The sequence below is a fragment of the Chrysemys picta genome, chromosome 15 (assembly GCF_011386835.1).
Source record: "Chrysemys picta bellii isolate R12L10 chromosome 15, ASM1138683v2, whole genome shotgun sequence".
NCBI lineage: Eukaryota > Metazoa > Chordata > Testudines > Emydidae > Chrysemys > Chrysemys picta.
Window position 1 is genome coordinate 26228666 of NC_088805.1, and position 15153 is coordinate 26243818.

Sequence of the window (15153 nt, forward strand, 5' to 3'; positions counted from 1 at the left end):
AAGGATTAACTCCATTACCAGCAGCCTTTTGATTTTTACAATGAAGCAGAAAGTTTTGAATTCATTTATTACATAGAAATGGACCAGTGTGCAAAGTGCAAGTCATTGAGGGTCTGAAGATCTAAAATAAATTTTTATAGAGGGATGCAGCATTGAGGATGACACCTAAACTGCCTTTCCCCACATATGATCTCTGAACAAGTTTAAAAATTACTTAACGATTCCAGATATGTTGGGTACACATCTGAACAAAAAGAATCCACCAGGGACCTGATAACTGAATTCTACATTTCTTACCCGAAGCATTCAGTTTTGGAACAGCAGTCTGATTTAGTTCTGTCTTCAAAGTTGCAGCTATGCTTGTGCCCCCAGTAGAGACTGTAGAGATTCTACTAGATGCACATAATACTTAGGGAAGCCAAGGCTGTTTTGTAGGTAACTAACAATGCAGAGCACAGCGTGAAGTGGCCTTGTGTAAAAGTACAGCTTTACTAAAACGAGACGCATCTTCAAGGAGACACACTTGAAGAGGATTGTCAATCTTCAGACTCTGAGTCAACCACAGCTTTGACTTTTCTCTCACTGCTCATCAGCCTCTTCTCGAACTCTTCCTCGCTAATTTTACCCTTTTTTAACCTTTTCAAAAGTCGTGTGTCATTCAGCAGCTCCTCCATTTCCTCATCTTCAATATCAGAGCCCTGCAGATAGATGAAACACAGCGATTTACTCCTGTACTGAAATGCTTATGTTCTATATATTTGAACACTCTAGAAATAACCATATTAATTTTTTACTGCTGGCGCTTTGTTACATGTATTGTGCTGCTGCCATCCATTACGTAGCCATATTAGTTGGCCCTGGTATGTGCGGCAACACATGAGGCAGTAATAAGGGTTAAAGATGCTTTAGTAACAGAAGGGGACATGGGGAACAGTGGATTCCCTTTTAACAACATTCAAAATACTATTTAAATCTTAAGTCCTCCCTTTTTCCTGCTTATTCAACCCTGACCCTATTAAAGGAAACCCCCAGATAAGATTAAACTTGCCAACTGAAAGTGGGGGAGGCAAGGTTAAAATTAATACAAAGAACTTTGCTTTACTAAAAGTAACATTACATTTGCATAAAACTTGCACGGAATATAGTGAGTTTGAGCCACTTGCAAGGAGAGGGCAGCCTCACATCTTGCTCCAGAGGAGGCTGACTGAGGAAGGTGCAAACCAATGTATTTCCTACATGCTGCCCATTTTGGACCATTCAGGCCTCCATAGCTTTCATGGCCCATCTTGACTTTCTGCTACTGGAGGCTTACAACAGGGTTCTGCTGACAAAAGCCAGGCAAGGAATAGAGCCTCGTCCCTCTCTATAGTGGGTTGACTGCTCACTTTTTTTCCTTAAGCACTCTTGAGAATGCAAGAAACTCAGGTACTGCAGCTCCCTTCATTTCAGATTGTGTACAGCTCTGAGGAGTGAGACTTAAGCAATCCAGTCATTGGCAGAGGAGAACTGGATGGAACTTGCTTTTGAATTCATCAAGTTCTGTCTTTGGGGGTAGCAAGCAGGCAATGTGGACAGTTCTCCAACTTTCTGCCAGACTGAAGTCCTTATTACCCCCCTCCCCCTCCCCCCCCCCCCCCCCCCGCGCGCTTTTGAGGACTGTTACATTCTAACCTGGCTGTGACTATACTGAGGTAGTCACATGTGAGTTTGATAGGGTTACCATATCTCATAAATAAAAAAGAGGACCCTCCACGGGTCCTGGCCCCGCCCATTTCCCCACCCCTAGCCCCGCCCCAACTCCGCCCATTCCCCACCCTAACTCCGCCCCCTCCCACTCCCAGCCAGGGGGAAAGGGCTGCCCCAGTGCTACCAGCTTCACGGTTTCCCGGGCAGCCCCCAGACCCTGCGCCCCCAGCCGGCGCTTCCCCAGCGCAGCTGGAGCCCGGGAGGGGAAGCGCCCAGCCGGGGGCGCAGGGTCTGGAGGCTGCCCAGCAAACCGTGAAGCCGGTAGTGCTCGGGCTTTGGGCAGCCCCTATGCCTCCGGACCCTGCGCCCCCAGCCGGGCACTTCCCCTCCAGGCCCCGGCGGCTCTGCGTAACTTACACTGTATAAGTTACACAGAGCCAAAGAGGAGCAGAGCCCCCGCAGCGGGAGGCTCTGCTCCTCTTCGGCTCTGTTTAAGAGCCGGGCTGCCCGAACGCTACCGGCTTCGGGCAGCCCTGTGCCTCCAGACCCTGCGCCCCCAGCCGGGCACTTCCCCTCCCAGGCTCCTGCGGCGCAGGGTCTGGAGGCACGGGGCTGCCCGAAGCCGGTAGCGTTCGGGCAGCCCAGCTCTTAAACAGCCGAAAAGGAGCAAAGCCTCCAGCGGCTGCGGCTCTGTGTAACTGACACAGTGTCAGTTACACAGAGCCCCGGCGGCTGGAGGCTTTGCTCCTCTTTGGCTCTGTGTAACTGAGAGTTACACAGAGCCCCGGCGGCTGGAGGCTCCAGCCGCCGCGGCTCTGCTCCTCCCCGACTCTTCGGCTCTGTTTAAGAGCCGGGCTGCCCGAGCGCTACCGGCTTCGGGCAGCCCCCCTGCCTCCAGACCCTGTGCCCCCAGCCGGGCACTTCCCCTCCCGGGCTCCGGCGGCGCAGGGTCTGGAGGCACGGGGCTGCCCGAAGCTGGTAGCTTTCGGGCAGCCCGGCTCTTAAACAGAGCCGAAGAGTCGGGGAGGAGCAGAGCCGCCATTTTCCCGGACATGTTCGGCTTTTTGGCAATTCCCCCCGGACGGGGGTTTGACTGCCGAAAAGCCGGACATGTCCGGGAAAAAGAGGACGTATGGTAACCCTAGAGTTTGAGGAACTTAATTTACCTCTTCTCTTCTCCTTTTTGTCGTCATTTTCTTCTTCTTCTTCTCCTTTTTGGCTTTCTGCTTTGACCAGGCTTTATTCCTTATGAATTTTCTTTTTCCTTCATTTTCTTGTCTTTCCTTTCTTTGTTGCTCTAACAGCTTTTGCCTTTGTTTTTCTCTGTTTTTATCTTTGAACGGAATGGAGTCTGTATCAATACTGACAGGAACAAAGTCTGAAAAACACTTTCCTTTTAGTTCAGGCATCCTCGGCATCCTCAGCAGGGCAAAACCTCGAGCAAAACTAGCAAAGTCCAGATCTGTTAAAATAAGGATTAAGATATCAGCATGTGACAAAGTAATAGACCAAATCCAGCAAAGTACTTAAATACATGAGTAGTTCCACTGATTTCAATGGGACTACTCATGTTTAAGTATTTTGCTGGGTTATGTTGCGTTGTGAAGGAGGAGGTGTCTATCTTAATATTTGCGTAGGGTTAAACGCAGATAGAGTTTATGTATGTAAAACCCCTTCCTTCCCTAACATACTGCTTGCATCCTGATACTCAATTGCTTCTCTACTTAGCAGTGCCTATCAGTGGGAAATTGTCCAACAAAATATTTTTTCCATCAGAAAATGTCGATTTGTCCAAATGGAAATTGTTTGCAAGATGGGAGATTTGTGGAAACTGGCCCTAATTCAAAATAATGGTAGGGAATAAGTTTTGAAGTTGTCAGAATGTCCCACTGTAATGTTTAAAAAGTCATTTCAAAATTTATTTGAAAAAAAAGTAAAATAAAGGTCAAGAACTAAACGTTTAGAAACTTTTTGACTGACCCAATCAAAAAAATTCATCTGATTGGTTTGCAAAAATTTTCAAGAAAAACTTTTCATCCCATTTCAGGACAGGAAAAAGATTCAAAATCTCAAACTCTTGTGAGACAGAAAAATCATTCCTTGCCCAGCTTTACCGCACAGACCCAAAGAAAAGTTATTAAATCACCACGCTTGTCATATAAACAGTCCTTGAAGTAATGCATTTTTCTGCAAAATCAGCCCACTGTTAGATGTGTTTAGAAAAATCTGTCACCAAGAGATAATGCATCTTTTACTGTTTTCATTAAGTCAGACAAGGATCTCTGCACACTGCAAGCAGTGGTCTATGTCTCTCTTAAGATTTGCTTTCTTGCTCTGTCAGAATGGCATGGGCTGGGTTCTTATCTGCAACTTTGACTCTGGCTCCCCTCTGTGGCTTGACCAAATCACTTAACCTCTGTGCCTCAGTTTACCCTGCTGTAAAATAGGATTATGCCTCCTTCTACAGAACTTCAGGAGTCAATAATTCATGATTATATAGAAATTTACATCTTCAAAGTGGTATCAATATTTAACTTAAGGTAAACTATGTGCATGAGAACTTGGCAGGTGGATGAGCCTGTAGTGCTTGTGCAACAATATAACTTTTGCCAAACTGAATATAGTCTTTGAAGTAAAGTAAAAATAGCAGCTGCTGCTGGGAATTACCTTTTATTCGGAAGATAAGATTGCACTCATGTTTGGCATAGGCCTGCACACAAGATACAAATGCTTTCATCCCTTTCTCAAACATGGCTCTGTCAGCCAGAGCCAGAGTCTTCAGTTTTGGAAGAACATCTACCACATTTTTCAGTGGTTTCATTTCCTGCATGGGACACTTAACCAAAAAAAGAAAAAAACATAAGCAAGAGCTAAATCTAATGGTTTAAAATAAGCATTGGAACTTCAAACACATACTTCAACATCAATTAAGTCTCAACACATGGAGGATATTTACCTACCACATGTTTTTTATTGATGAAGAAACAAAGTTAAACGGCCTAACCAAAGTTCACACATTGAATTCTGAGAGAATAGGGAACAGAATGCATAAATCCTCACTCAACTCAATTACTAGATCTCACTGCAACTGTCCTACTGCTATTCTGGTGCAATTAAGACCATTATTTTACTTGCAGCCCCAAAAGGAGAAGGATGTCACTACAAAGGTATACGAAGTTTCTATTATAGATTAAGTAGATAATTACACAATGCAGGGAACAATCTTGCTTTAGCGGGGAGATGAATTAGTTTACATAGTAAAACAGATGTGAGAGAAACTTGTTACTCAGCTAGGTTAAAACATCTCATATACATGTTTTAAAATGTATTCATTCGGATTTGAACAAAAACTGGTTTTAGGTCCCATGAATTAGTTTTCATTGTAACTCTCTTCTGCTGTTAGGAAATAAAAGCCAACTCACCTTTTGGTTTATTGAGAGAAAATTTATGTAAGATTCTTCCATGGGAAGCAAAAACACAAGCGCACTGCCTAAATGGCCAATTCGAGCTGTTCGGCCGCAGCGATGCACAAAGGCACTAAAAACACAACAAAGTTGTTTTAACAGGATGAGATGCTCAATTTGCTTTTAAAGTAATACAAGACTGAGTGGAATGGCAGGTTTTATAGAACGGAAGATCTAGGGCTACTGTACTCTTGACGTAGGTGAGGAACTACCAACAACAGTATTGAATACAATGCCTGAATACAGCGCAAGCAGCATATAATCCCCCTCCCAGCACTCAAATGTTCATGTTAAAAGAAGATTTGTCAAATATTTGAGTGTGTGTGTGTGTGATGGTAAAACGATGACACTGGTAGCTGTAAGAGAAATAGTTCCTTTAATTAGCTTTGTTTTTAACCCTCATAGCACTTCCTGAACAGCTCTGCCCCTGCCTACAGCTCTGCTCATTTACTTCTTTCATTCCCTGAATGTCTCCCACCTTACTGCCCCTTTGGTATTCTCTCCTGCCACCCCTTATGTTAGGAACTCTCTTCCATACCCCGTAAATGGCCACTACCATTTTATTAAATGTTAACCCACCTAACCTATAAGTGCAATTATACATCCATAAGTGCTGTTACAAACGTCAGCTTTAACAAAAACTGCAGCGTTCCAATCTTCCTTTGGGCACGTGGGACAGTACACTGTTTTGTCTATCCATTCAGACTAAGTCTTTGGCAGGGAGTAGGTCTTCCATTGTGTTTTGTACAGTACTGAGCTCACTCTGCACTTAAATACACTTCTACCCCAATAGAACGCTATCCTCGGGGGGCCAAAACATTTTACCGCGTTATAGGTGAAACCGCGTTATATCGAACTTGCTTTGATCCGCTGGCATGCGCAGCCCCCCCCCGCCGGAGCGCTGCTTTACCGCGTTATAGCCGAATTCGTGTTATATCGGGGTAGAGGTGTAGTACATTTACATGAACAGAAGTGGGATGAAAGTTCTTATGAAGAATTGAAGTTGTACCTTGCACTGCTAGGTGGATCATACTGTAAAACCCAGTTTACTTCGGGAATGTCTATGCCACGGGCCATCACATCAGTGCAAACTAAAATGCCACTAGAAAGTTGGAAGAAAATGCAAATTTCTGATTAAATAGTCATTTGAGAAGTGCCAGCCAACAGCTCCAACTTCTGCCCAGATTTATATATCATGCATCCCCAATAGAGGCTGTGGGGGTGCATGTCAAGGCAGAATATTTGGCCTTACATTTTTTAAAAATATGAATATCACCATTAGAGAACATATTACAGGCGAGCTAAAATTCACATGGAATGAAAATTCCACTAAGTACTTAGGAGAAGGAATGTATTTTGTATTATATCCTACATACCACTAATTTAAGCTGGATAATCAACTCTTCCCTTTACAAAGTTCCATATTTAAATTATTTCCCCTGCTTCTAAATACTATAAGCATATTAAAGAAAGATCAAATGATCTAACTGCAGTTTTGAAACTATCAATAGGAGACGGGGGAAATGATTCCGTTTCACAGAGAAAGCTAAAACTGAAGTCCTAATGCTTAGATGGCAATAAAAAGGACATAACTGGGCAAGAATTTCAGCCTTTTTCCAATGAGACACAAATATTGCTGGGCCCTAATGACTGCACATATTGCAAAACTGACAAAAGCAGATTACTTTAATGGAAATGAAAAAGCATTTTGTTGGCGATAAAATCCACGTTCTTTTGTTCATACACTAATAAATGAATCTCTGGGTTTCAACTCCTTTTATCAGACAGAGGGGAATTTTCACCATCGCTTCTCTTTTAAATGGGAGTTACCCAAGAGCAGTTTGTGTTGCTGTTTTACCAATTTATCTGAATTTTTTCCTCATTCAGTACACCTATAAACACTTAAAAGTGAGTGTGATTTATATCATCCACATTATCCCAGCTGCTTCAGTAGTCTAGCTAGCAGCCTGCTCAACAGGAAAGCCACATTTCTATAGTCAAGTGCTGTGTACTTCCCCAGGCTGAAAGATGAAGTTTTACCTTTCTTAGCATTTACACTTTTGGCTGGAGTAGTCTATTCAAATGCTCCTACCTTGGGAGTTTCCGAAACTCGGTAAAAATCTTGTTACGTTTATGTTTCATTTTCCCATGAATGCACATTATTTTCACATTTTTAACTAAGGATTCCAGAGCTTTCCCATAATATTCCACACAGGCACAGGTACTGAAGAGACAATGAAAACCACAAAAAGTCAGCATCAACTTTTGTTTAAAAATGCAGCTTACGATGTTACAATTGCATGTGGATTTAGTGCTGGTGAAAGGTGTTACCTTGAAACCCCTGGAGTCTTGGAGTGCTCTGCTTAGCCACAGAACAGGTACAACATGACAGGACAGTGCAAACTTCCTCCACAATGCCCTGCCAATGTGCCTAAATCCTGACCCAGAGGAACCTCCATGGTTCAATCCTTGGCCTCTCTGCTGAAGTTACCAATCATGCTTGCGGTATGTGTGATACAGTTATCCATGGGGAACTGGATTGAGACTATCAACCCATTTCACATAGGTCACTGGACAGCCATCAGATAGATGATGAGTTTCCGTCACTACCAACTTGTGCTGGATTTTAAGAGCTAAGCTGAAAGCAAATGACATCCCCATTACTGGCACTCTGAGCCATCCAGTCTCTTGCTAGGAAAATTTGTTACTATGAAAAATGGGAATGTAGCTGAAGATCTTTTACAATACATTTTCTAGACTCAACTATTTCTACTTGATATATTCTTGAGGCGAGATATATTGTGAGTCTAAAGAAAGGCAATGCAGGATGTTGGACTAAATGGCTTAATATGGGTCCCTTAAAGCACTAACAGTTCTATTATTCTATAAACTCATCCAAGATATAAAGATGTCTTTAGAACCAGCTTAATTTGTTTTATGACAGCAAAGGCCTTTCATAAGAGACCTAAAATTGAGGTCCTGCTATTTCTGGTCACCAAAGATCTCATGCTGTTTTTCACTTGAGTAGGAGCACTGGTTCTCAATACTCTGGCCAAATTCTAAAAAAGATTACAATTACATTCTGTCTCACTAAATACCCTCTGAAGTGTCAGACAATATTTTTCATCACTTCCTATTCTTAACTATCAATTGCTGTTGATGTTAAACACCAGCTATATTCCACCCCATTTTATAAGTACAGAAATTGCTTTACCTACTATAATTTGCCTGTCAATTTAAAGGTCTGATTCTGAATTCCTTGCACATCCAAAATCACTTTGAATTAATTTTGCATTCGGCAGGAATGTAAGATCTAGCCTTACAGGTGGAAAGGGCTCGAGGATCCTTCTGAAAGAAAGGTGCTATACCAATTGCCTATTTTTATTACTAAAAGTATGAGCATTATTTAAATGACTAATGTACAGCTGTCTATGATAATACCTTATTGTGGTTAAGAAATAAACACTGAAAGGTCACATGGCCTGAGCAGTTCTTTCATTGTGACAAAGTCTAAGACAATTTTAATGTGAAGCAATGATCCGCCCCCTTTTTTGTGCATTGTACTCTACACAGAAAGTGGTTAATGTGCTCCCTAGTAGATCTACTTTAGCATGTGTGTCTCATGCGACACTGAGCACACAAATAATCATTGCACTGTTTTCACAAAGAAGCCCAGATGAATTACCTGAAAAAGACCAGATGTTTTTCCTGCTTGTGTTGTCGAAGAAAATGCACCAACTGATTAAATTTTTCATCTGCTTTGCATATCTACACAACATCAAAAACATACGGAAAATAAAACAGTGGGTTCAAGATGAGCTGATTTGCTTGTTTCTTCCATTCACCTCAGCATAGAGCCTTTGTGATTCATTCGTGCACTAATATAGGAGGCATTTTACACAAGTTAATGCTTGCTGAGACGTATTCCACATACATCAGTGTGGGAATACTGTCCTTTATGTATATTGCTGCTTACTGAAGTTAATTAAAAAGAAATAAACATTAACGCTGGAATTCAGCTTTAAAGTTACTTATTATTGGAGGTTTCTGAAGCTGAACTATTGACCTAATTACCAATCTTGGTTGAAGTTATTTTCTCGGTGAGTAAATAAAGAATGACCTCAGGGGCTGGGGAGTGTTACATATTATCCCCATTTCAGAGATGGGGAAAAATGAGGCACAGAAACGTTGAGCAAGTTCCCCAAGGTTATAGAAAGTGAATCAGTGGCAGAGCAAGGAATTAAGGCCAGCAATCCTGACTTAGTGTCTCCAACTCAAGCTACTTGACAATACTGCTTCAGCGGAATTTGAAAGGTCTTAGGCTTGCTTTAGTAGTTGATTTATCTGCATGCATCCTTCTGAGTGATGCTCCTATTTCAATCTTTGTTTACTGCAATAATGTTGCTAGCTGTTTTTGCTGCAGTCTTAGACTATTCACTGTTGCATTGTTTTCTGAAGGCAACGTGACTGTCGAACTGCAGTGCACCAGAATGCAACATTCTGAGTTCATCATTATGTTTAAAACAGAAACAACAAATGTGGGGAGCAGGGAGCCTCACCATGTAGTAATTTTCAAGCCGTGTGGGTGTTTTCTGAGTGCTACTTGCTGCCACTCCCTTCTCTTTCACTGAGATGCGGACAGGATTTCGGAGACCTGCTCTCACCAGGTTCTCTACTTCTTGAGTCTGAGTTGCTGAGAACAGGCCTGTTCGTCTCTGCTTGGGCAAAAAGTCCAGAATGGTATTTAAACTGCAAGTAAACACAATTTAAAAAGAAAATGGCTCCAGTTTTCCATCAAGAGTAAGTTTTATAATCAGTTTTTAAACAGAATGATTTTTTACAAAAGGGTGCTGGGCACACCACCAGCTGTTGCACTACCAATCATGTGTTTGCTTGACTGATTATACTCCATGTGTGTTAGCATCTGAGGTTTTAAATATGAGGTCAGATGAGATTTACTTGAATGTACTATGGATATGAATAACTATGTTTTTGATTATTAGCCTTGTTATGTTGCCCACTTCCTTTGGCTCTTCTCTTTTTCCTCCAAGCTCTGCAGAGAATGATAAAAAAATTACAAGGAAGCTCAAAAAGAAGACAAGATCAGAGAAGAGTGGATCCTTGATGCATACTATAGTTTGATATTTCTTCCTCTTCAGTTTACATTAGTGTATGATCAATTTTAATCTCATATTTGAAATACCAATTTATTTAGTGTGATGGTACCATTAAGAGCAGAAAGGTATAAATAAGCTTCATATGCATTTCCCCACCCATCGTAAAGTTAAAAACGGAGGCATTGTGTAGTGGTCAACATCAGAAGGATCTTGTGGTTAAATCACTTGACGGAGACTCAGGAGAAACAGGTTTAATTCCCAGTGTGACAAGTCACTTGCAAATTCCCTTAACGTAGACAAGGCCTTTAATTTCTTTGTGCCTCAGCTACCCAGCTGTAAAAACAGAGATAATACTTCACTACTTGAAAGGAGTATTGTAAGGACACATTCATTGTTTGAGAGGTTCTCATAGACTATCTTGATGGGTATCACAAACACCTAGATAGAAAAATTGGGACCTGGGACTCCTAAATTTTAATCTCATTGTGTGACCTTTTACAAGTCATGTTACCATTCTGTGACTCAGTTCTTCATCTGTAGCATAGGAATAATATTAATGGTTGTAAAATGCTTTGAGAGCCTTAGATGGATAGCATTATAGGAATAACAAGTACTACTAAAATTATATTAAAAATACCTTGCTTCGAATCCCATATCTAGAAGTCTGTCTGCTTCATCCAATACCAGCACATCAAGTGATTTCACACAACTTGCTAAATCCAGCCCATCTGCTTTTCTTCTGAACATATCCTCCAGACGGCCCGGTGTGGCTATAATGATGTTCCCACTATCGGTGATGGAATATACAGTTTAGGTTAGATTTTAATTGTACTTGGATGTCAACACCATCCCAGAATCTCATCATACCACAAACCTGCACTCAAAACACAGTCTGGAATCTTCAAGTGGGGACTGTGCACTTTTGACTATGGAAGAGAGCTCAGTCCACTGAAGATTTTGCTATTGTCTGTCTTATTAACATATAAAGTGCTCAGATATTATGTTGAAGGGTGAAAGAACAAAACCCTAAAAGATAGATAACTTGTGCATAAAAACAGCTCCCCAGCTACTTATATTGATCCTAGAGCTCAAATAGCTAACAAATAACTGTAAACTGAAAAGCATTCTGGGTACTGGCATGCAAACAAGACCACCAAGTATATGCCACTTTATTTCAGAATTTCCACGTAAGTATCACCACAGAAAGCAGTTTGTTAAAATTACATATCAAATTTACTTAGACAATAGTCTGGTATTCCCAATTCAGGCCTCTGACAGAATGCCAAGCAAGAAAGGCTGAGTCAGCAATCTGTTCACAGCAACTCCAATCAAGCAAGGCAGAATGGAGCTGACTAAGCAGAGCTGTGCCTAATTTGTGGGTGGGGCAGGGCAGAAAAGCTAATTAAGCCATTAGCCAAGAAGGAAGTGGGGGGAGGGGAGAGAGAGATTGCTCTCCCCTGCTTGTTATAGGAGCTGTATATGTTTTGAAGGAAGGTAGTGGGAATCCATTTGTAAATAAACTGCACAAGGTGTTGGACCAGCAGAAGGGTCTCAGAGTAGTTTGCAGACAGGAACAGAGGCAGGAGCCAGGAGGCCCTGTTACAAGATCACAGATTGGTTTCTCACAATTAAGTGAATGCAGAGTATTTTTTTACAAAGATCATTCATCTTCTACATGCTTTTTTCAACCCCGCCTTTCCCAAGCTGAACCACAAGGCTATTTATTTAAGATCCTCTTTAGCACTTAATGTAAAATGTCACAGCAGGGCTAAGTAAGCCATATCTCTTTAGTTAAAAAAAAAAAAAAATTATACTATGCACTAGCCCTCGGTCAGTAACACATTTGAACCCTTCCTACTGTTTTGTTAGTCCCTCATTATGCGTGTCTAATTAAGAGACAGATCCCACAAGCACAAATACATAAATAACTTGATTTATAGAAGGCAATGGGTTAAATACATCCTTAAATATGTGCAGGATTGGCACCCTAATTTATAAACTCCTTGGGGCAGGGATTATGCTTCATTTCTGCTCTGAGAGACAACAATAGAAATACATTAATTATCAGCTAACTCACCCATGTTCTTTGAACTTTTCAATATCTTCTATTGGATTCCTCCCACCAATCAAAAGAATCTGGCTGAAACAAGAAACATGTCACTCAAAAATTTGCAAACAAAAGCCAGAGGAAAGTCTGTTTTCATTACAAATCTAAGCATACCTACCTAAATTGAGGGAAGTGTTTTGTGAAATGTGATAGCACTTCATCAATCTGAACAGCTAACTCTCTTGTGGGTGTGATGACTATGGCTCCAACCTGCTCATTAGAACAAAAGGAAAGACAGAAATAGACAAATGCCCCAAAAGACATTTACTATTTGCTGTGACTATGAAATTCTGATGCTAAAGTTTCCATGTGCAAACACCATTTTTGTTAAAGTGCTGAGAAATAAGTAAGTGATCCAATTCAACCGTCATGTCCTGAAACATGACAAAATGGGATGCATTTTACACAACAGACTGTACAGTACAGTAAAACAAAATCCCTTTGAAATGCCTTTTTTTTTTTTAACTGGGTGCACTTTTTTTTTTTTAAGGCAATAACAAGGTCTTTAGTGACAAGTAGAATGGAAGTGAATTCAAATTTGTTCAGAAATCAAGACATTACAATAAAAAAATAAACGATCATACTTCCTTGATTTCATTACACTGTTTTATATTTTAAGATATCTTGCTCTCTAACAGTTTACAGACATCTTTTGGTCTTGGTAAACAGAAAGCAATACACAAGTACAAATTATTACTAATCAATTTCACTAGCTATTCAGGAACACATTTAAATAAATCTATAAAAAGCAGCACAGTACTTTAAAAATTGTTTTCAATTAATTTCTGGTTACGAATGTAGTAAAGGCCTGATCCTGCAAACCTTTAATCACATGTGTAACTTGACTCTTAAGTAGTCCTATATGTTTTCAATCTTAAGTTACAGCTATAGATTTATTTATATATTCAGAATCCCTCAATTCAGTCTTACCTGCATTTTCTTTAACTTTTCTTCCCGTCTGAGGAGAATTTCTAATATGGGAATTACAAAAGCTAATGTTTTGCCACTGCCTGTTACCTGTGAATATCGAAGCAAAGTTAGTTTCTTCATGAGTGCAAATACTTGTAAGAAAAAACAAACAGCGAACTCAATTAACAAAATACTCACCGCTTCCGCAGCAACATCTTTATTGTTCATAAACAAAGGTATCGTTGCAGACTAAAGGAGACAGAAATATTGCGCGCTTACATCCTCACTGGTTTAAACAAATCTTATGTAACTCAATTCACCCAAGGATCTAAAAGTGCTTTACAAAAGCACATAAGTGTCATCAACCCCATTTTACAGATGGGAAAATGAATCCCAGAGAGGTTAAGTGACTGCTGGTCACACAGGAAGTGCAGGGGGAAAGAGAGATATGGACCTGCCCCGAGAGAAATAAGGGGCTTGGGAGGACCCCAGGGTGGCTAGGAAGGGGAACCTGGCAGGCTGGGGGTAGCATGGGTTGCAGATGGGAAGCTTGACAGGGTGGCAATAATTAGAGAAGTGTGTTTGGAGGAGTTGGGGGGGCGGGGGCAAGGTCTGAGCAGTGACTGACCCAGGAATAGAAAACCCAGGAGTTCTGACTCTCCATCCCCTGTTCTAAGCACCAGACAGCCCCTCACACCCCCATGTAAAGCAGATGACTTGAACCAACTTGTCATTTCCATCAGCTCACTAGAGCAGCACACATTAACACAGGGGTAGGCAACCTCACACTGCCCGGGTCCTGGCCACCGGTCTGGTGGGGGCTCTGCATTTTAATTTAATTTTAAATGAAGCTTCTTAAACATTTAAAAAAAACATATTTACTTTACGTATAGCAATAGTTTAGTTATATATTGTAGACTTATAGAAAGAGACCTTCTAAAAACGTTAAAATGTATTACTGGCATATGAAACCTTAAATTAGAGTGAATAAATGAAGACTCGGCACACCACGTCTGAAAGGTTGCCGACCCCTCTGCTAGCACCTATTGCCCTCTCAGGCGCTACTCATTACCCCATAATGGAGCATCTTCCTTTGGGACTTGCCATCCCCTTTGCATTACACATAGCAACAAACTGCACCAAAGGGGCCCTCCCCCGTCACATTACAAAAAAGGCAGCGCACACAGGTCACCCCACGGACGCTATATGATGGGCTCTCCTCTGCATTGGCGATATAATACATATTATAACAAAATACCCGCGAGGGCTCCCTCCTACGAAAGGGCCCAGCAGGTACAACTGCAGTGGAGCCGTGAGGGGGTCGCTCACAGGGCCCCCCACCCGGGGACACACGGCCGAGCTCTCCCCCACACCGTACTAAAGGGGATGATGGCAATCACAGGGCCCCCCTGTACTGAGCACGGACCACACCACAGAGCCATGGCCCAGCACGCGGGGCTGCTCCCCCCCTCCTACCTGCACGGGGGTCATGTGGGGGAAGCCCAGCTCCCGCAGGGTCTGCAGGACGCCCGGGCTTAGCGTGATGGGCAGAGACTCCCACCTCCCCTCGGTCACCCTCTCCATCTTGACCAGGCTCCTTGCGCTTCCGTCCGTCCGCTCAGGCTGCCCCCCAGCCTGGCTGGGTCCCTTCGTCAATGAGTCCGTGGGAAAACAGCGGCCGGGCGCAGATGCGTTCCGCTTTGCAGCAGGATGCCGATACAGAGCTGCCGCCGGTGTAGAGTGAAAAACTGCGCAGCGGCTGCTTCTGGACTAAGCCAAGTCCTTCCAAACTTGATCGAGGCTTTTATGCCACTCTCCGTAGGCTAAATGTTTGAGCACCTTCTGAGTTAGCGCTTCAGAGGTGATTTCT

At 42.1% G+C, this 15153-nt stretch overlaps 1 protein-coding gene across 1 annotated transcript; it reads right to left on the reverse strand.

The window, feature by feature from the left end:
• Window positions 1-50: 50 nt before the first annotated feature.
• Window positions 51-14951, reverse strand: DDX55 (DEAD-box helicase 55). The gene is made up of 14 exons (XM_005298725.5): window positions 14760-14951; window positions 13482-13532; window positions 13305-13391; window positions 12493-12584; window positions 12345-12407; window positions 10905-11054; window positions 9710-9899; window positions 8836-8918; window positions 7243-7374; window positions 6160-6252; window positions 5109-5223; window positions 4354-4522; window positions 2853-3148; window positions 51-698 (listed from the first exon to the last, which is right to left on the reverse strand). The coding sequence occupies exons 1-14, from the start codon at window positions 14865-14867 to the stop codon at window positions 537-539; spliced, it is 1791 nt and encodes a 596-aa protein (XP_005298782.2). The 5' UTR covers window positions 14868-14951; the 3' UTR covers window positions 51-536.
• Window positions 14952-15153: the final 202 nt, after the last annotated feature.

Excerpts from the sequence above, each read along its gene's own strand:
- DDX55 (XM_005298725.5), bottom strand. The coding sequence starts at position 14,867 with ATGGAGAGGGTGACCGAGGGGAGGTGGGAGTCTCTGCCCATCACGCTA. Across the intron at positions 13,533-14,759 it reads CCCACATGACCCCCGTGCAG|TCTGCAACGATACCTTTGTT; the intron begins GTAGGAGGGGGG and ends TGTCTCCTTTAG. Across the intron at positions 6,253-7,242 it reads GAGTTTCGGAAACTCCCAAG|TGGCATTTTAGTTTGCACTG; the intron begins GTAGGAGCATTT and ends CCAACTTTCTAG.